Source organism: Salvia splendens, chromosome 13 (assembly GCF_004379255.2).
Source record: "Salvia splendens isolate huo1 chromosome 13, SspV2, whole genome shotgun sequence".
Classification (NCBI taxonomy): Eukaryota; Viridiplantae; Streptophyta; class Magnoliopsida; order Lamiales; family Lamiaceae; genus Salvia; species Salvia splendens.
The window spans coordinates 12,645,003-12,665,958 of record NC_056044.1 but is presented as its reverse complement, the minus strand read 5'-3'; the positions used below and the strand labels follow the sequence as shown (position 1 = coordinate 12,665,958).

The 20,956-nt window shown below is 40.6% G+C and overlaps 1 protein-coding gene across 1 annotated transcript; it reads left to right on the top strand.

The window, feature by feature from the left end:
* The first annotated feature begins 14,000 nt into the window (after positions 1-14,000).
* On the top strand, positions 14,001-14,984 carry LOC121760506 (nucleolin-like). The gene has a single exon (XM_042156164.1). It carries the CDS (start codon positions 14,001-14,003, stop codon positions 14,982-14,984), a length of 984 nt encoding a protein of 327 aa, XP_042012098.1.
* The last annotated feature ends 5,972 nt before the right edge of the window (positions 14,985-20,956 follow it).

Below are 20,956 nucleotides of genomic sequence, written 5' to 3'. Positions count from 1 at the left end.
TAATAATAATAATATTAATAATATTTTGTGAACAGTGCAACTCAAAGCAATATTATAGGGCTTAAAAAGAGTCTACACATTTCAAAGTCTAAATGACTACATCTCAGGCGAGGTGATAATAAAAGGAGTGCAATGAAGTGGTTGGCAGCGGAAGCGTGCGTTCTAACGGATCACATAAAAATTGATCTATTTACCAGATTATTTAGATAAACTCTATTCGCATAATTATCACATGTATCATGCTTATAACTTGAATTTAAACATGCTTTAACATAAATAAAACTTAAAACATGCTTACTACGAAGTAAGCCAACTTAATTTGCTGATTTACTTAAGAATCGAAGATGGCTTGCGTGTTGTCCACGTGAAAATCTTGAGTACTCGACCTCGGATCTTCTGACTGGTATCCCGGACTGTAAACTGATATTTGTGTGGGCAAATCTCACCAGAATACTAGTATTTAAATAAAGAAGACAGAATCCTTGGATCAATAAGTCACATATTGAGCCCAGTCAGGGATCTAAGAAAGAATTTGGATATGGCCTCCCCAATTTGCTTTTTACTAATTAAATTGAACCCACAATTTAATATAACCTTATATTGGAATATTTTAGTCAGCCACTAAAGAAGTAATATTGCACTGCCCATCCAAATCTGAAATTACAAGTATTCCGGGTTTCCATTTGTGTATAATTTATTTCCCGCACTTAAGATAGAAACATCCATTAATTAATCAATGTCTACTATGGACTTAATTAATTAATATATTATATACTCCAAGATTGGACTTAGCAAGAAACACTTATTTATTATTCATAGAGTAATCAAACACCAACTATTTAGGTTCCGAATAATTAAACCTTGTTTCGAGCTCCTCTTGTGGATGTTATCAAATGAGACTCACCTCGCGCACGATTCAATATAATAGCAATCCTAGCACCGCTAGATATTAATCGCCACTACCCAAGATACCAGGATCGTTGGGTTACGAAAAACCCGCACCTATTGGTAAGTCAAAGTAGTAGATAATCAATATCGCATGCTCAATGCTAACGTACATTGATTAAGAAATTAATTATCAAGACCTCGTCTTTCAGTAGATAGCATAAAGACTCGTCTTGCCGTTTAGAAATATGCGGACTGACATTGCTACCTTTCACGATAGGTAGTCTAGGCCTATCTAGGTTGTGAAATTCTTATTTTTCTTTGTTCAGAACTGACCGTGTTACCTTAAAGTGAACGACGCCCACAACTGGTCTACTAAAACAAAGACTTAGACTTTGTTACGTTCGCTTACACATTTAAATATGCAATAAACATACATTAAATGTAAAACATAATAACATTATGATAAAAATAATCTGTTGCATTCATTGGAAAAGAATATATAGAGTTTTACAGTATTCAATCACTCGAAAGTTGATTTCTAGTATACAAAACCCTAACAGTCTCCCAATTATACTCAAAACAGCTTTCGACTATATAAAATGGTAGTGCACACGTCTTAAAATTTCTCCCACTTATACTGAAAGCGAGTTGAGGTCTTTAATGAGTAGAACTCCTATCCCTTCAACGTGGCGTTCGAACGGCTTCACCGCCAATGCCTTTGTAAAAGGATCTGCCAGGTTGTTCTCTGACGCAATCTTGACCACTTGTATGTCTCCTCTCTGCACTATATCTCTAATGATATGATACTTCCACTCTATATGTTTGCTCGCTCTGTGAGCTCTTGGTTCTTTCGAGTTTGCCACAGCACCAGAATTGTCACAATAAATAGTTATGCTCTTGGGCAGATTCGAAACCACACCTAAATCAATAAGGAAGTTCTTGAACCATACTGCCTCTTTTGCAGCCTCCGAAGCGGCCACATACTCGGCTTCCATGGTCGAGTCCGCGATACATTTCTGCTTCACACTCTTCCAAATTACGGCTCCACCTCCTAAGGTGAACACATATCCTGAAGTAGATTTTTGATAAGTCGCATTCTAGGCCTTGGTTACTGGTCAGTATAAGGTGCTTTATTGGATAATATCTGCAAAATAGTTGTTAAAGTGTGCAGGTTGAAGTACTAAATCAGGAGGGAAGGTTCAGAAGGAATTCGAGTGAAAAAGCTGCGAAGAGTGTGCAAACTGGTCAGTATGAGCAGAAAATACGCAAACTGGTCAGGATGGATGCTACAGAGCTGGACACGAGAAGGAAGGACTTGCTTGGAATAATCACCTATCTAAAGAAGGGCAAAATTGTCATTCCACATGAAGAGAAAGCCCTAGAAATTAGGGCAAGCCACCCTATAAATAGGAGCTGAACATAAAGAAAAGGGGGAATCGACACACCACTTCACTTAGGACTTATCATCACTACTACATCACTTTTGAGGAGAATAGCTCCACTAGCTTTTAGTTCCATCTAAATCCAGCAGCCTGACTTGAAGATTCCGGCCACCTGCCGGCGAGGAGCATCATGCCTGATTCATTCCAGCCGCCGTAGTTCCAGAAATTCCTCCAGTTTCAGTTTCCGATGAGCCAAACAATCTTTTACTTGCTTTGTTTTTAAGATTTCTTAGTTTAAGTACTTGTTTTTGCTTGCCTTTGATTTGGATTCCAGTAGCTACTTAGTTGGAATATCTTTTGGGTGATAATCTTGAATGCAATGAAGTTTATTGTGGTTTTATTTTGTGTTTCAGCTTGCTTATTATTTCTTTCTGCCAAGTAGCTAGATCTGGTAGTTTTACGTTGATTTCCGTGGTTTAAGTGCTTGAATCTGCTTTGCTTAGTTAGATCTAGGTTTTCTTGTAGTGTTTACAAGTTTTAATCGAGTTAAGTTTCTAAAAAATGCATGGGAATCGTTTCTGCTTGCTTCTGTCACCTTGTCTCGCTGACCAGTTTGCGTAGATCTCAGTTTTCTTAGCTTTCGTTCTCGATTTCAAGTTAAATATTGCATTTACGAATTTTCAAGTTTGATCATTCATCAATGGAGTTTTTTAGATCTTGTTGTTTAGCTTGGTGAAGAAGATAATGTCACAATCAAAGAATGGGACCACTTGTGTTGCTTTTGTTGCTTTTTGCTTTTGTACTTGCACTTTTTCAGCTTTTCTGCACACCTAGGAGGCAGTCTGCCAGCATGTCCTTTGATTCTGTTTACCTTTTGTCTAGTCATTTTTAGTAAGTTTTGTCTAGTAGCTTCTCACATACACACTCATACCCTAATTTACACACGCACTTTAATTTCTCTTAGCACGCAGCATTTAGAGCCCACCCTGACCTACTGGTCAGGAGGGGTATAGGTTCCATTTCATTTTCCGACTAGGTAAAACTCAACCCCAAAAAAGCGTGGTAGCTAACCAACCGCTCCCAGAATGTCATCGCAAGTGTATCTCGCCTACATCCATCTCTGTGGGATTCGACCCTTACTCCACTATACTAGCCAGTAGAAGTGGGTTGAGGTATTTTTTGTTGATAGGGAAGATAGACACAGACCCAACGACACAGCTAGGTCTAGGTACCCTCCTGGCCAGCTGACACACACACACAGAGTCATAGTCTCATCTTTTCCCTCCTATCAAATGGCGCCGTTGCCGGGGATGGATGGCGTTTTTGCATACATTTGTTGCATGACATTTTGGTGTACATATAGTTAATTATTTTTCTTTTCTTTTGTTTATTAGTTTATGAGGAGTTTTGTTAAGAATTTTGGTGTAAATATTGTAGATAAACTTTTCTTTATTTTTTGTGTTCCGCAGTTAAATGAAACTGAGTCCAACTGGCCAAAGGAAGAAGGGGTGAATCCAGTCACCACTCATTCAGAATTAACCACTGCCTTGCCTGTTGACTTGGATGCGAGCGATGAGGAGGATCGCGGCACAGCCATCAAGAGTGAACCGGAATCAATATCCGCAGCTGAAGATGAGAAAGCCAACATGGCTGACGACCAGGAAGATGATCCCGAGATAAGCTCATTGTACGCCCACTTGGATGGTGAACCACCGCAAGCAATCGTCATGACCCTAGGACAAGAAGCAGTCTACGTGAAGCCTCGTATTATGGCCGTCCTGCCTGTGTTCTTGGGGAGGAGTTGTGACAACCCATACGAGTTCTTGCATGAATTTTGCAAAATCTGCAAGGCTCAAAAGCGGCCAGCGGGGTCGAGCGAAAATGATTACAGAATGAAGGCCCTTCCCCTTGCCCTTAAAGGGGAGGCGAATACTTGGTTCAAGAGGCTGCCACCAAATTGTATCAGAACCTGGTCTGACTTCAAGATGATGTTCTTTAGATATGTTCGTTGTTCTGTTTTCTATGTTGATTTAGTGAAGAAGATGAAGTTGTTAGAAAGGTTTTACTTTACAGTGCTTTTCGCAGGGGACTGACAATCACCGTTTATTCTGTTTGTCCATTTATGGAAAGTTTAGTTAAGTTGATCAAGTAGTTTTAGCTTTGTCCTGCAAATTGATCAGTTCAGGTAATTTAGTTTTTTCTAGTCCAGTAGTTAACTTAACTCACCCCCTAGAAAGCAAATATCGAATGCCTCATCTCTGTGGGATCGATCCTTAGTTCCATATACTAGTTAATAGTATGGTGGGTTAAGGTTTTGAAAACACGCTCCTTTTTAGCTATCTTGGTCATCTCACTCAAGTCGAATCAGTGCCTAGTTGATCACCCTGAGCTTTTACTGGATCCACTCACCTGTAGTTTGCAGGTAACAGGCATATATAGGCTGGTTGGATCAGTTTGACGATCCAACTTGAGTAAGCAACAATGAAAACACAAGAAGATGAAGAGAGAGAACGATAGGAGCATCTTTCAAATATGTATTTCCTAATCCTTTTTCTTCAACCATGAAACAACTCAATCAAGTATGTGTTATTAATATTAGTTGTTACCGTCATAGTAGGAAATCTATATTTAATTAGAGAAAAAGTTGTGCATGCATATTGGAGTTTAGAAGTTTTATTTAGTCCGAAATGGAATGCCTAGTCTTGCATGTGTGACGAGTGGCGACAAGACTTAAGGAAGATAATGGGAAGAAGGGAAACAAAATCTGTGAATTAGAACCAAGAGAGTCCTAGGCAGAGTATATTGGCTAATTGCAACTAAAATTCCGGGAAATTGCGGGTGTGACGGGTATACCCGATGGGGTGTCGGGTAACCCGATACCCGCTTCCCTCAAATATACAATACCCGATACCCATCCCGGTCCCAATTTTATCGGGTAATGGGTACCCGATCCCCGTCGGGTATCGGGTCGGGTTGTGAATTTCTCGATACCCGCTACCCGTTTCGACACCCCTACTAGTTAGGAATCATATCTGCATTGTTGAGGCGTTTGTTTACTTTTTGCATCTTTTTCTGTCACCGTAGCTAATTTCAGGAAATTGGTCCCCATTGGTTTTCGCAAGCTTATTTAGCCATTTTAGGAAATCCTCAACATGACCCAGTAGTTGTAGTTGTTTAAATTTCTCTAGTTAAGTTCAAGTTTCTGAAGTCATGCATGAATACGTACGTTCCCTGTTTCCTAGATCTAGTAGATAGGTTAGTTGCTTTTCATTCCGTTGAGCCTAGTAGTTAAAAAACTTAACCCATGAGTTGCCAGGTAGCAGCCAACCCTTTTCCAAATCCTCTGAATACTCTCTAAACTCCTCCATCTCTGTGGGATCGATCCTTATTCCATATACTAGCCAATAGTATAATGAGTTAAGGTTTTGAAGTTGTTTGAGAGTGCACCCAACGACATTCCAGATAGGTTTATGATTTGCTAGACCCTGTGGTTTAGTAAATTTCGTAGACCTGTTTGATTGCTAACTTTTTACAAACGTCAAATCAAATCTCACACACACTCCACACTACACTTCAGAGCAGTACTGGGTCAAAAGATCGATCGGAAAAGATATGTGATCTTTTATGCATCAAAGACACTTAACCAAGCTCAGAAAAACCATGACATGACTGAGAAAGAAATGCCGGCTGTGGTGTATTCATTTGAGAAATTCAGACAATATCTGCTGGGATCAAAGGTAATAGTCTACACTGACCATGCCGCGATCAAGTATCTGATTGCGAAAAAGGAGCCAAAACACAGACTGATCAGATGGGTACTCCTGCTGCAAGATAGGTTTCCAGAATAACACCTGTGTGAGGTGATGTTCTCTACCAGACCAATTGATTGGCAGGTTGTGGTGAAGCTCATTGGCCAGGAAGCAATAGTCAAAGGAAAGGAGAAAGTAGGACAATAACCATGGTTAGCTGACCTTGCGAATTATCTAGTTACAGGGGAACTACCAGATGAACCTGCATTACGAAGGCTCAGAGGTTGAAAATCATAAGTGAGGCAAAATATTACTTTTGGGACGACCCGTATTTATGGAAAATGGGCGTTGATCAAGTAATTAGGAGGTGTATATCTGACTGGGAACAAAGGAATGTCTTGATGCACTACCACTCCTTGGCATGTGGAGGGCACTTCAGCCCTAAGAAAACTGCGATAAAGGTGCTAGACAGTGGGTTCTATTGCTATGTCTGAACAGAGATGCGTATGAGTTTTGTAAAGGCTGCGACCGTTGTCAACTGACTGGTAGAATCTCCGCCCGAGATGAGATGCCACAGGTCCCAGTCATCGTCTGTAAATTGTAAATTGTAAATTGTTCGATGAGATGCAACAGATGCCATGAGTCCATTCCCATCATCTTATGGCGGCTGATTACGTCTCCAAATGGATCGAAGCTAAGGCCACGAGCACTAGTGAGTCAAAGGAAGTTGTTAAGTTCTTGAAGAGTAACATATTTAGTAGGTTTGGGGTACCAAGGGCGGTCATATCTGATCAGGGGACTCATTTCTACAATCGTACCATTGATGCACTGATGAAGATGTACGGGGTTCACCACCGATTATCCAGTCCCTACCTTCCGCAGAGTAATGGCCAGACTGAGATATCTAATAGAAAGATAAAAGCATCCTTGAGAAGACGGTTAATCCTTCAAGGAAGGATTGGAGTAAAAGGTTGGAAGCGCCCTTTGGGCCTACAGAATTGCTTACTAGACACCAATAGGAATGTCCCCCTATCGTATTGTCCTTGTAAAAATGTGGCACATGCCAGTTGGAATTGAACATCGAGCATACTGGGCAGTGCAACAAGGCAATTTTGGTGATGGACCATGTGAGGATGAAAGGAAGCTGCAATTGCAGGAGTTGGAGGAACTCAAATTGGAATCATTCGATTCGGCCATGTGGTATAAGGAATGAACGAAGTTATGGCACGAAAGAAATCTGAGAACCAAAGAACTGCAAGTTGGCTAAAAAGTACTACTCTTCCAATCACAGCTAAGATTGATGCCCGGAAAACTTAAATTAAAGTGGGCAGGACCTTATATCATAACTGCGCTTCGTTCAAATGGAGCAGTGGAATTTCAGGGAGTGCCCCTAACTCTGAACCTTTTATCATGAATGGGCATAGGTTGAAAGTATTTAGGGATAACATGGAGATGTGTGTAGTGGAAGAAATTCCACTACGCTCACATCTTGATGTCGCGTAATGACCAGTAGGCTAGAAATTTGAGATTCCACCTAGTTGCTTATATGAGAATATGTGCGTCTACTGACCAGGTAGAATTTCAAATCATCTATAATATGAATTGTAAATATTGCAGATAAGTTTTAAATTGAATGTTGTCTGGAAAAATTGGATTTGTAAACCCAAAAATATCTTCGTATCTTAAATTTTATTTGGGGTATGTACTGACCAAGGCAGTTTCCAAATTGGTACAAACTCTGAAAATATTTAAGTGTCATTTTCTTTTATTCTTATACTTGGTAAAAAGAGGGGAAAATTTGAATTAGAATAGGGTATTTGATTTGTCTTCTAGTGCAGCCTTGCAAGTGTAGGATGCGACTGGAGGCGCGTGAGGCAGTGAGGTGACATGCGCCATCCAATCAGCCTCCCACGCAAAGCGTCGCGACCTGGAAACCGCCTACAACCGGTTGAAACCCTCAACTGCTCCACACCCCTATTTAACTCAACAATCACACCCCCTATCACTTTTCACAAACCCGCATAAGAGATATCTCCCAAGAAAACTCAAATCTGCCATCTATCGATCCAGAAACCTCCACCACCACTACCCAAACACCATCGGAACCCTAATTCCACTGAAAACCAACCATGACAAAAGAAAAGTCCACCCAAAAACCAACCACATCCAAACTCTCATTCGGAGAGAAAAACCGGAAAACACGCCACCTGGAATACAACCGGTGAATCGACCTCCACCGCCTCAACCTTTACAACCGGGAACAATGATTTTGGCTGAAGCCTTTGCCGCATTCCTTCAAGTGACGAATCCTAGAGTAAATTGGGGGGCGATGTTGGTAAATTTGAGCCACGCAATAGGTGCGGTGACCGCCGCGAGAGAAACGCCGGCTGCCCCAACTCCTCAACCACCCTTCATAGCCGCTACCGTTCCTACCACAGCTGCTCCAGTTTGTATATTAGAAATCACCTTTCGCGTGATTGAATACTGTAAAAACTCTTATTTTATTTTCCAATGAATAAAACAAATTATTTTGGTCATAATGTTGTTATGTTTTACATTTAATGGATGTTTATTGCATGTTTAAATGTATAAGTAACTTAAAAAAAGTCTAAGTCTTTATTTTAGTAGACAGGCTGTGGGCGTCATCCACTTTAAGGTAACACGGTCAGTTCTGAACAAAGAAAAACAAGAATTTCACAACCCGGATAGGCTTAGACTACATATCGTGAAAGGTTGCAATATCAGTCTGCATGTTTCTAAGCCTTACTGAAATAAGATGACATATGTGTGGTAGAACACTGAATTGGATCTAACAGCGAGATAAGTCTTTATGTTATCTACTAAAATATGAGGTCTTGATAATTATTTGTTTCTTAATCAATGTACGTTAGCATTGAACATACGGTATTGATTATGCACTACTTTGACTTACCAAATGGTGCGGGTTTTTCGCAACCCAATAATCCTGGTATATTGGGTAGTGGTGATTAATATCTAGCGATGCTAGGATTGCTATTACGTTGAATCGTGCGCGAGGTGAGTCTCGTTTGATAACGTCCTCAAGATGAGCTCGAAATAAGGCTTTATTATTCGGAACCTAGCTAGTTGGAGATTGATTACTCTATGAATAATATATAAGCGTTTCTTGCTGAGTCCACTCTTGGAATTAATATGATGTTAATTAATTAAGTCTATAGCAGACACTAATTAATTAATGGATGTTTGTATCTCAAGCGCAGGAAATAAATGACAAACAATGGAAACCCGAATTACTTATAATTTCGGATTTGGATGAGAAGTTCAATATTACTTCTGTAGTGGATACTCGTAATATTCCAATTAAAGCTTATATTATATTGTGGGTTCAATTTAATTAGTAAAAAGCTAATTGGGGGAGCCCATATCCTAAACCTTCCATAGATCCCTGTTTGGGCCCAATATGCGACTTAATATAAATAAGAGAATAAAGGAGACAGAAAATACACTTAATTTTCTTCATAAAATTTCGTCCCCCTCTCATTCTCTGAAGAGGACAAAAATTTCCTCTCAACTCTCATCCGTGAGATCAGTTTCTATCTTCTTTATTTAAGCCCTAGTATTCTGGTGAGATCAGCCCACCCTGATATCAGTTTACAGTCCGGGAACCAGTCAGAAGATCCTTGGTTTAGTACTCAAGATATTCACGTGGATAAGACACTAGCTATCTTCGATTCTTTGGAGAATCATCAAGGTTAAATGGCTAATCCATAGAAAAGCATGTTTTAGGTTTTAATTATTCTTAAAGCATGATTTATTTATGTTATGAGCATGATACATGTGATAATTGCACGAATAGATTTTATCTAAATAATTGCACCTTAGACTTGGTCATGCTAACCAAAGAAGGATTCAAACTCTCGTGGACCAAGACCTTCTTAGAGGTTTAGAAACAGAGATATTCTCCACATGTGAATCCTGCTTAGAAGGCAAGATGACTAAGAAACCTTTTAGGGTAAAAGGTAATAGGGCCAAGGAAGTACTATAGCTCGTTCATACTGATGTGTGTGGACCAATGTCAACCGAGGCAAGAGGTGGCTATCGTTATTTCATTACTTTTATTGATGATTACTCGAAAGTCGGATATGTTTATTTGATGCATTTCAAGTCTGAATATTTTGACAAGTTCAAAGAATTTAAGGCTTATGCGGAGACACATTATAGAAAACGTATCAAAAGCCTACGATCTGATCGAGGAGGCGAATACCTAAGTGCCGAGTTTTTGGACTACTTATTGCTGGAGGGAATTGAATCCCAATTGACTGCGCCGGGCACAGCCCAGCAAAATGGCATGGCTGAAAGAAGGAATAGGACCTTGTTGAACATGGTCCGATCGATGATGAGTTATACACGATTACCTATTTCATTTTGGGGACATGCCTTGGTTTCTGCAAGCCATATTTTAGACAATTTACCATCAAAATCTGTTCCTACTACTCCATATGAGTTATGAAATGGGCGCAAGCCCAATCTAGAACATCTCAAGATATGGGGATATCCGGCTTATGCATTGGAAAAGGGTCCAACTAAGCTAGAATCAAGGACAAAGGTATGTTTGTTTATTGGTTATCCCAAAGGTTCGAAAGCCTATGAATTCTATAGTCTCCGAGACAAGAAAGTTATCGTGAGTACCCACGTGACATTCTTAGAGGAATACTCTGTAATGAATCATAAACCCATCAGTGAAGTGGTTCTTTACGAGCTAACTTCTGTCACAAGTTCCATTAACCAAGAACAAGTACCTAGTGTACAAACAATTCCCGAAATTACAACTTATACTCCTAATGTTGCATTGCCGCGTCGCAGTTGGAGGGTCTCTCATGAGTCCGATAGATACATTAGTTGGGGAGAATCTATGGATCACTCTTTGGACAACAATGTATTAGATTCCTGGAATTTTGCAGAAGCGCGGGCGGATGTCGATCATTGCGAATGGATAAAAGCAACGGATTCAGAACTACAATCAATGATAGACAAAGATGTCTACGATTTGTCTGTCCTACCCGAAGGCTGTACTGCCATTGGGAGCAAGTGGATATAAAAACGTAAACATGGCCCCGATGGACGAGTAAAAGTCTTTAAAGTAAGACTAGTGGTTAAGGGGTACACACAAAAGGAAGGTGTCGATTACGACGAGACCTTCTCCCTGGTGGCCTTGCTCAAATCGATCCGGGTACTTCTGTCTATTGCAGCTTACATGGATTAAGATGTATGGCAGATGGACGTTAAGACTGTGTTCTTGAACGGTAGTCTTGAAGAGACCATCTACATGGAACAACCCGAAGGATATGCAATGAAGGGCAAGGAACGCATGGTATAGAAGCTTAAGAAGGTCATTTATGGCCTCAAGCAAGCATCTAGATCATGGAACCAGTGTTTCGATCAAACTATTCACAAGTTTGGATTCGAAAAGTGCCGAAAAGAAAGCTGTGTGTATAAGAAGGTTGAAAAGGGAAATGTTGTGTTCTTAGTTTTATATGTAGATGACATTTTTCTAATTGGAAACAATAAAAAAATGTTGTCATCAGTACAAACGTGGTTGACAAACCTATTCAAGATGAAAGATATAGGAGACGTGGGATACATTCTCAGTATCAAGGTTCTTCAGAATCGTGAGAAGAGAACGTTGTGCTTATCTCAAAAACCTTACATCGACACTGTACTTAGTTTCTTTAGCATGCTAGATGCCAAGAAAGGTTTCTTACCTTTTAGACATGGCATCCATCTGTCTCAAGAGATTTGTCCTAAGACGTCGTCTGAGATAGAAGAGATGAGAATAATACCATATGCTTCGATAATTGGTAGTCTCATGTATGCTATGCTTTGTACAAGACCTGATATTTGCTTTGCTGGTTGTATGGTGGCATGATATCAGTTGAATCCGGGCCAAGGACATTGGACTGCCATGAAGAACATACTCAAGTACCTTAAACGGACTAAGGACCATGTTCTAGTTTACAAGGCAGCCGAGCTCTATCCTTTGGAATATACTGATTCAGATTTTTAAGCTGATCAGGACTCGAGAAAAAATCTACTTCTGGACATGTGTATACCTTAGGAGGTGGTGCCGTAATTTGGAAGAGTGTAAAGCAGAAATGCGTTGCGGACTCTACCATGGAAGCTGAATATGTGGCCCCTGTATGGCTTAAAAACTTCCTTTTGGACTTAGGTGTAGTTACGAATCTGCCCAAAAGCATCACCTTTTATTGTGTCAATTCTGGTGTTGTGGCAAACTCGAAAGAACCATGGGCTCACAAAGCGAGCAAACACATACAGAGGAAGTATCATATCATTAGAGATATAGTGCAGAGAGGAGACATACAAGAGGTCAAGATTGCGTCAGAGAACAACCTGGCAGATCCCTTTACAAAGGCATTGGCGGTGAAACCGTTCGAGCGCCATGTTGAAGGGATGGGAGTTCGACTCGTTCAACACCTCAACTCGCTTTTAGTATAAGTGGGAGAATTAGACGTAGACATAGTGCAAATTTTTTTTCTGTATACTCGAAAGTTTTTTTGAGTATAAGTGGGAGATTGTTAAAGTTTGTATACTTGAAATCACCTTTCGAGTGATTGAATACTGTAAAAACTCTTATTTTTATCATAATGTTGTTATGTTTTACATTTAATGGATGTTTATTTCATGTTTAAATGTATAAATAACTTAACAAAGTCTAAGTCTTTGTTTTAGTAGACCGGCTGTGGGCGTAGTCTACTTTAAGGTAACACGGTCAGTTCTGAATAAAGAAAAATAAGAATATCACAACCCAGATAGGCTTAAACTACCTATTGTGAAAGGTTGCAATGTCAGTCCGAATATTTCTAAGTCTTACTGAAATAAGATGACAAGTGTTTATGCTATCTACTGAAAGACGAGGTCTTGATAATTATTTGTTTCTTAATCAAGGTATGTTATTGAATATGCACTACTTTGACTTACCAAATGATGCGGGTTTTTCGCAACCCAATAATCTTGGTATATTGGGTTGTGGTGATTGATATCTACCGGTGCTAGGATTGCTATTATGTTGGATCGTGCGTGAGGTGAGTCTCGTTTGATAACGTTCTCAAGAGGAGCCGAAATAAGGCTTTATTAATCGGAACCTAGCTAGTTGGAGATTGATTACTCTATGAATAATATATAAGCGTTTCTTGCTGAGTCCACTCTTTGAATTAATAAGATGTTAATTAATTAAGTTTATAGCAGACAATAATTAATTAATGGATGTTTCTATCTTAAGCGCGGGAAATAAATGACAAACAATGAAAACCCGGATTACTTATAATTTCGGATTTAGATGGGGAGTTCAGTATTACTTCTGTAGTGGTTGCTCGTAATATTCCAATTAAAGCTTATATTATATTGTGGGTTCAGTTTAATTAGTAAAAAGCTAATTGGGGGAGCCCATATCCAAAACCTCCCATAGATCCCTGTCTGGGCCCAATATGTGACTTAATATAAATAGGAGAATAAAGGAGACAGAAAGTACACTTATTTTTCTTCATAAAATTTCATCCCCTTCTCCTTCTCTGAGGAGGACGAAAATTTCCTCTCAGCTCTCCTCCATGAGATCAGTTTTTGTCTTTTTTATTTAAGTCCTAGTATTCTGGTGAGATCAGCCCACCCTGATATCAGTTTACAGTCCGGGAACCAGTCAGAAGTATGTGGTTTAGTACTCAAGATCTTCACGCGAGGAAGGCGCTAGCTATCTTCAATTCTTTGGAGAATCATCAAGGTAAAATGGCTAATCCGTAGAAAAGCATGTTTCAGGTTTTAATTATTCTTAAAGCATGATTTATTTGAGTTCTGAGCATGATACATGTGATAATTGCGCGAATAGATTTTGTCTAAATAATCTGCTAAAAAGATCGCTTTCATTATCTGATTTATTTGAAAGCCATGTAGAGGAAGTTGATTTGAACGAGATGGCGAAAAGCAAGGATTGATGACTACCGAGGAATTCCAATCGATTCTTGATGGAGTGAGAAGAGTGGAGGAAGATGCTGCCAAGATGGCTGAGGGTCCGGACCTAGCATCTGAGGCTGTAGATAACAAAATCCGTGAAGAACCAATGAGAGAATCACAGGAGGAACCCGCCAAGCCAGTAGAGAAGGCGGAGTCTGAGAAAGTAATGGAGTCTGAGAAAGAGAAAACCAAGGTTCCAACTGACCAACATAAGACGAAAGTGTCGACTGCGAAAAAATCGAAGGCTGTGAAGAGAAAGTTAGTGCTAAAGGACTACCCGAAGGCAGAAAGGCAGAAACCAAAGCGCATATCGCAGGGGTGCCTGGGGCGTGGGATGGCCGAGAAAGCAGGGGCCAACACTGCATCTGAGGCAGTTGAGATCTTGAGCGAAGAGGAACGGATGACTCCTACAAAACCTTGGGAGGATCCCAAATCAGCGACCGCCCAAGAAGAAAGCCACCCAGAGATTGAGCCCAAATCGTCTACCCCCACAGGCCAGGAGGAGGGAACTCCTACAAAACCTAGGGAGAACCTGTCTGAAGTTCCTCCCGAGCCTGTAGAGGAGAAAATCGTTGAAGCCCTAATAACCCAGCCTACTTCCCAGGATGAACCCTCGACATCAGCGGATGTAAAGCGAGAAGAAGAAGACGAAGAGAAGCGTTACCAGTTGGAACGGAAGAGGAAGGGCAAAGCCCCAGTTCAAAAGAAGCAAAGTAACAAGAAAGCCTGCACAGTCATTACCGGGATCATGATCCGTTATTCCAAGCAAAGAAGTCTACCACCCAGGAGGGAGGACAGTGATGAAGAGTACGCATCCGGTGACGAGCCAGAGTCGGAGGATGATGTGTCACTAGAAGATGAGAACTTCCAGGAATATCAGCTACCGGAGAACCACCATGAACTCATTCATCCTCCCGTGGAGAGAATGGAGTACCTACCTTGGCAGGTTGAGCTTGATGATTAAATAATGGAGGACATGAAGCACTTCAACACGAAAAAAGATGCAAAACGCCTTCGACGACAAGGACAACAACAGTACACAAGTCAAGTGCGGCAAGGTACTCCATTTACCTTCTTTGGATTAGTTGGCTGCTCGTGATGATTTCCTATCGTATATGCGTGCGTTGGGCTTTGACTGGTTGTTGGAAAATGGAGATCCCACCATACCCGTCTGACTAGCGAAGGAATTTTTCACCACCTTTAGATTCCAAGTTACTACAGACCTAGACGAAGTGTCTATATCGTTCAGGGTATTTGGGAGGGAATTGCGTATGAGTTTAATAGAGTGGACTGTGAGGTTGGGAATGTGTCGTTTGGAGGAGGCCATTAGGCCTAAATGGAGGAGTAGAAAGAGGGATACCACGTAGGAATATTGAGTTTGACCCCCAGGCAGCATAGGAAGAACTGACCCACCCAGCTGCTAGCCAGTTTACCTCTACCCTATCCTGTTCAATCCACTTTAACAATCCAATCCTTCGCCTTGTTCGGCACTATCTTGACTATAACCTACTGTGCCAAACGAACTCAGTCGTACAGACTTTTATGATAGAGTTGCACCTTCTGTGGTGCGCGAAGCGTGGGAGAAGGGTACATTTGGGATTCTGGACAGCCTCCCTGTGCCACTTGATTGCCATACACCCTGCCAGAAATCTATATCTTTGCAGCATACTAGGGGCATTTGTATGCAACAACATTGCAATGGTCGAAACGGAGAATCTTTCTCCAATGTTCATGGTGGACCTCCTGGCTTGTTTGATATTCAGTTCTTCACCGCACAAATGCGGTATACATAGGAGAAGGCGTTCCCCGATTCTACGCCATGGGTGAAGCTGCAATCCCAGCTAGAAGGGTGATCGCAGGCCAAGGAGGACAAGCCCAGGAACAAAGACAGGCAAACCTGGAGAGGGCAGTGGCAGAGTTGGTAGCAGAGAACAAAGAAGCCCGAGCTGAGTTGAGAAGGTTGGCAGATGTGATATAAGGAATCTTCAAGAAGTTAGCGAGGAATAAGAAGGAAGGCAAGGCCGGTACGAGTGGCCAAGCCAGTAGGATAAATGAACCACCAGAGTCGGCTGAGGAAGATGAGGAACCCCAGGAGTCAGAGGACGATGCAAGTAAACGCCCTGTGGATGTACCCGAACAAGCAACTGGACCAAGCTCCGCCCCGAGGAGGAGCCGGAGGAATAGATGAATGACCACCCCACCTGACCAGTTAGTTTTCTTATTTACTTTTCTGTCTTTTGTCTTTTTCATTTTATTTTATTATTTTTGTTTAGGTAAAATTATGTATATATGTGTGTTTTAGTATGTGTTTGCGCAAACTCCTATTCAATAGTCTAAGTGTAAGAATGAAGGGTTTGCGACTTTGGCGCATGTATAAATATTTCTTTGTGCTAGTATTGTGTCTTTTTTATGTATAGTTTGTTATTCTACCACTTAGCCTATTGCATAGTCTATGTGTGAGAAGTATTTTTTATTTTTATTTTTTTATTTTTTAACTCAAAGACGCCCTTTTTGGACGGGAGGTTTAGGCAGACCCCCAACCCGTAAATAAGATCAAAATGTAATGTTCTAAAAATATGATCTTAGCCCAAAAGTGATTAAGATCCAAACAAGAACATGAAAAAGCAGACTAGAGGTCCCATAAGCCGGGATCCTCCTTGCTATCAAGTGGTGAGAAAATGACTAAATACATAAAAGGGTGAAACGAAAAAAGATGAAAACCAACCACCAAAGGAGCTAAATCAGCCCACATCTCTACGTTAGAAACGGAAGTAGGATATCCCAGCTGGTCCATCCTAACTAGCGCCTTCAGGTACAGAGGCACAGCGATTGGATCGAAGTATGTAAGGGCAGGGGTTTGGACCCCCTACCTGCCAGAAAGTCAGCAGCCCGATTCCCTTCTCTGTAGATGTGTGAGAATCGAATATGCTCCGGATCAAAGTCATATGGTGTCTAAAATCTGCAGATCCAAGATGTCCAGATGATAACAAACTAACCAGAGCTGCTGAGTCCAGCTCTATCCAAATGTGAGTAGAAAGCTCCATAGCCATCTCTGAACCCCGAATCAGAGCCAAAAGCTCCGCTTCAAAGCTCGATGATGCAGCTACTGGAGCACAGAAGGCCCGCAGAAGGCCTCCATCAGAACCACGAACCAATCCTCCCTCCCCCGCCTCCAGTGTTGATGTAGAGAAGGCACCGTCTGTGTTCAGCTTCACCCAAGATTCATCAGGGGGATTCCATAGAACCATGAGCGACCGCAGAACACGCTGTCTGGGAGAGAAAGGCATGAAGTCAACCGGCGGCGAACATCCGCTCCAATGAGTCGAGGTGATCCTGCCGGCCAGAACAAGCACATGCAGGTGATGACTGACCTGCCAAATAACATGTGAATGATGAAAAGGATGACCGCCATGCTTGCAACCATTCCTCTCCGTCCAAAGAAACCAAGCAATCAAACAAGGAACCAGAAAAATAATATGCATGGTGGGAGCCCTCTGGAAGGAGGACCTCCGCCAGTGACCTAGTCTAAGTGCAATATCAGTGCTCGTGTGAATCGGTGTGTGCGAGGAAGGAAACCAGGCACTAGGGTACATAGTATGTTTTTTTTTCTGTTTTTGTTTAATTTTGCGTCTATGTGTTCCGTCATACTAGCCATCCTATTTTCCACTTCACTGCTCGTGCGTGAGGGCATGCACTTTTGATGTGTTTTATATATGTGTTAGTTTTTTTTTAAGTTTAGGATAGTCTTTTTTAGGATAGTTTTTTTAAGTTATGTGTTGAATGAACGGGCTTAAAACTCAACTATTTTTGAACTAATGGCGAGGGGGATCGATGGAAATAAGGCGTGCAAAAAAATGGAAACCACCCCTCCCATTAGATCTGAGTCAATACAAATGATACAAGTATGAGAGAAAAGCCCAACCTTAAGGTCAAACACGAAAGCCCTCTTAAATAGCGAGTTAAAGGCCTAAAGTGGAACCACTTTCCGCTAAACACTTAAAAGAACAAAGAGTAGCTGTCATATGATATCTACGGCGAAATGACTGTGAGTAGCAAAATCCTAAGGGCATTAGGAAACCCACCCACTGAAAATAATAATAATAGTATAATATATATATATATATATATATATATATATATATATATATATATATTCCTTCCCTTAGAAATGATTTCTAGCCCCCACTATTAATCCTCTATATAACCCAGTAGCCACAAGGATTGTGTATGTGGAAGACACGAAGCATGGAATAACTGACCAAGAATGTAGTGGCAAAGAAACCAACTGGAGAAAGAGGCAGAGAAAGAAGGAAAATCGACCAGAAAGAAATACTTGGTCCCAAAAAGAAAAGAAAGAAGAAAATGGTCAGGAGAAACATTCGGCCCAAAAATGAAGAAGGAAAAAAGAATCAAATAAAGTGGCAAAGCCACTGGGAAGCCTACTGACCAGTTGAAAAAATCCAATTGTGGAAGATCAAGCCAACCAAGAAGGTCACCTTGTCAAGTGTCCCTAACATACACAGTTCATCCGTTCATCAAAATAAAGTAGTATAGTTTTTGAATCTTAGAGCCTTAGGGATATCCACCCAACACATTACAAGCCCACGGCCACGTTATAACCCTTGAAGACCCTTAGGAGCTACTCATGAGAGCTAAGTCCGAAGCATCTAGTCCAGCATTGTTGAGAGAAACAGTCCTAACATCCCTGGTGAGGATGAGCGACTTAGTGAATCTAGTGTTTGGCCGAGAGTATGGGTCTTGAAAAGTGGATGTTGTTAGGTTTAGTATACTGAAAAACATGTTTCGAGCAAGTTCGCGCGAATATAATCTTACTTGTATACGGAAAACTCTACAATCCACTTTTAACCCGATTCAGTATTATTCAAGCAATTTGCACGAATAGAATCAATATATTATTACATTGTGTTTGATTGTGCGTTTATAAGATGTTTTATAAACATATAAATGCATAAGAAGTAAAAAAAAAGCCTAAGTCTGTCGGTTCTATGCAATGCTTTGCAAAAGAAAAAGAAGAATTTCACAACCTAGATAGGCTTTGGCTACCTATCGCGAAAGGTTGCAATGTCAGTCCGATTATTTCTAATCCTTATTGAAATAAGATGACGTTGGTGTGGTATAGCACTGAATGGATCTAACAGCAAGACGTGTCTTTATGCTATCTACTGAAAGACTAGGTCTTGATAAAATACTATTTCTTAATCTACATACGTTAGCATTGAGCATACAGTATTGATTATGCACTACTTTGACTTATCAAAAGGTGCGGGTTTTTCGCAACCCAATAATCCTGATATATTGGGTAGTGGTGATTAATATCTAGCGGTGCTAGGATTGCTATTATGTTGAATCGTGCGCGAGGTGAGTCTCGTTTGATAATGTCCTCAAGAGGAGCTTGAACAAGGTTTTATTATTCGGAAACTGGCCAGTTAGAATTTAATTATTCCATGAATAATAAATAAGTGTTTCTTGCTAAGTCCACTCTTGGAATTGATAAGATGTTAATTAATTAAGTCCATAGCAGACTTTAATTAATTAATGGACATTTATATCTTAAGCTAAGGGCGGGAAATAAATAATAAACAAAATGGAAACCCGGATTACTTGTAATTTCGGATTTGGATGGGGAGGTCAATATTACTTCTGTAGTGGCTGCTCGTAATATTTCAATATAAGCTTGTATTAAGTTGTGGGTTAAATTTAATTAGTAAAAAGCTAATTGGGGGAGCCCATATCCAAAACCTTCCATAGATCCCTGACTGGGCACAGTATGAACTTAATATAAATAGGAGAATAAATGAGACAGAAAACACAATTTGAAGATGAAATTTTCGTTCCTTCTCCTTTTGAAGGTGGATGAAATTTTCTAATTTTCTCCTCCGTAAGTTTTTCAGCTCCTCCTCCGTGAGAACGTTCTGTCTCTTTATTTGAGTCCTAGTATTTCGATAAGATCAGCCCACACTGATATCGAAATACAGTTTGGGAACCAGTCAGAAGATCCGTGGTCTAGTATTGAAGATCATCATGGAGAAGGCGCGAGCAATCGACGATTCTTTGGAGAATCAAATCGATAACTCTAAACCGTAGAATTCATGTTTTAGGATTTATATTCTTTAAGCATGAATTATTTGCGTTCTAGCATGCAATTCTGTGTTTACATGTGAATAGATTAATCCCATGATCTGTAAACTAGATCCTACGTCTGATTCATTTGTTTTGTACAAGTCTTACGTTGTGCATGAAGCTCCAAACCCCAACAGATGTACTGGCTAGGAAGGAAAAGGGGGGCGGCAGAAGTTTGAGGCTGCCTACAGCCGGATTGAACTCAAACTAAAGGGGAGGAACGGTTGAAAATATAGCATGTTCAATGTGTTTTTAATGTGTTCTACCATGTGTGTTTTCCTTTAGGTGTTTTCTTTTTCTATTCTTTTTCGTTTTTCTTTTTCCTTGCGCAGATAGTTTTTAGGGTCTTAGAATATTTCTGTTTTAGTATTTTCTTTTAGTTTAGGGTCAATCAAGGGAGTAACCAGGCTAGAATTCGACTTATTACATATTTGTTTGTTCCTCCATGCTTGAGGACAAGCATGCGTTAAGTGTGATCAGTTTGATAAGTCGCTTTCTAGGCCTTGGTTACTGGTCAGTATGATGAGTTTAACGTGCATTATCTGCAATAAAGTTTCTTAAGTGTGCATGAAAAGGGGTACAAGTCAGTAAGAGAGAAACCGAAAGATTCAAGTGAAAATGACGCAAGAAGGGTGCAATACTGGCCAGGATGCATGCCACAAGGCTCGAGATGGAGAATGGAGGATTGCTAGAAAATACCAACTATTAAAAAGCGGCAAAAGAGACATTTCCACATCAGAGGGCAAGCCACCCTATAAATAGAAGGTCACATGAAGGAAGAGGGGGACAAACTCA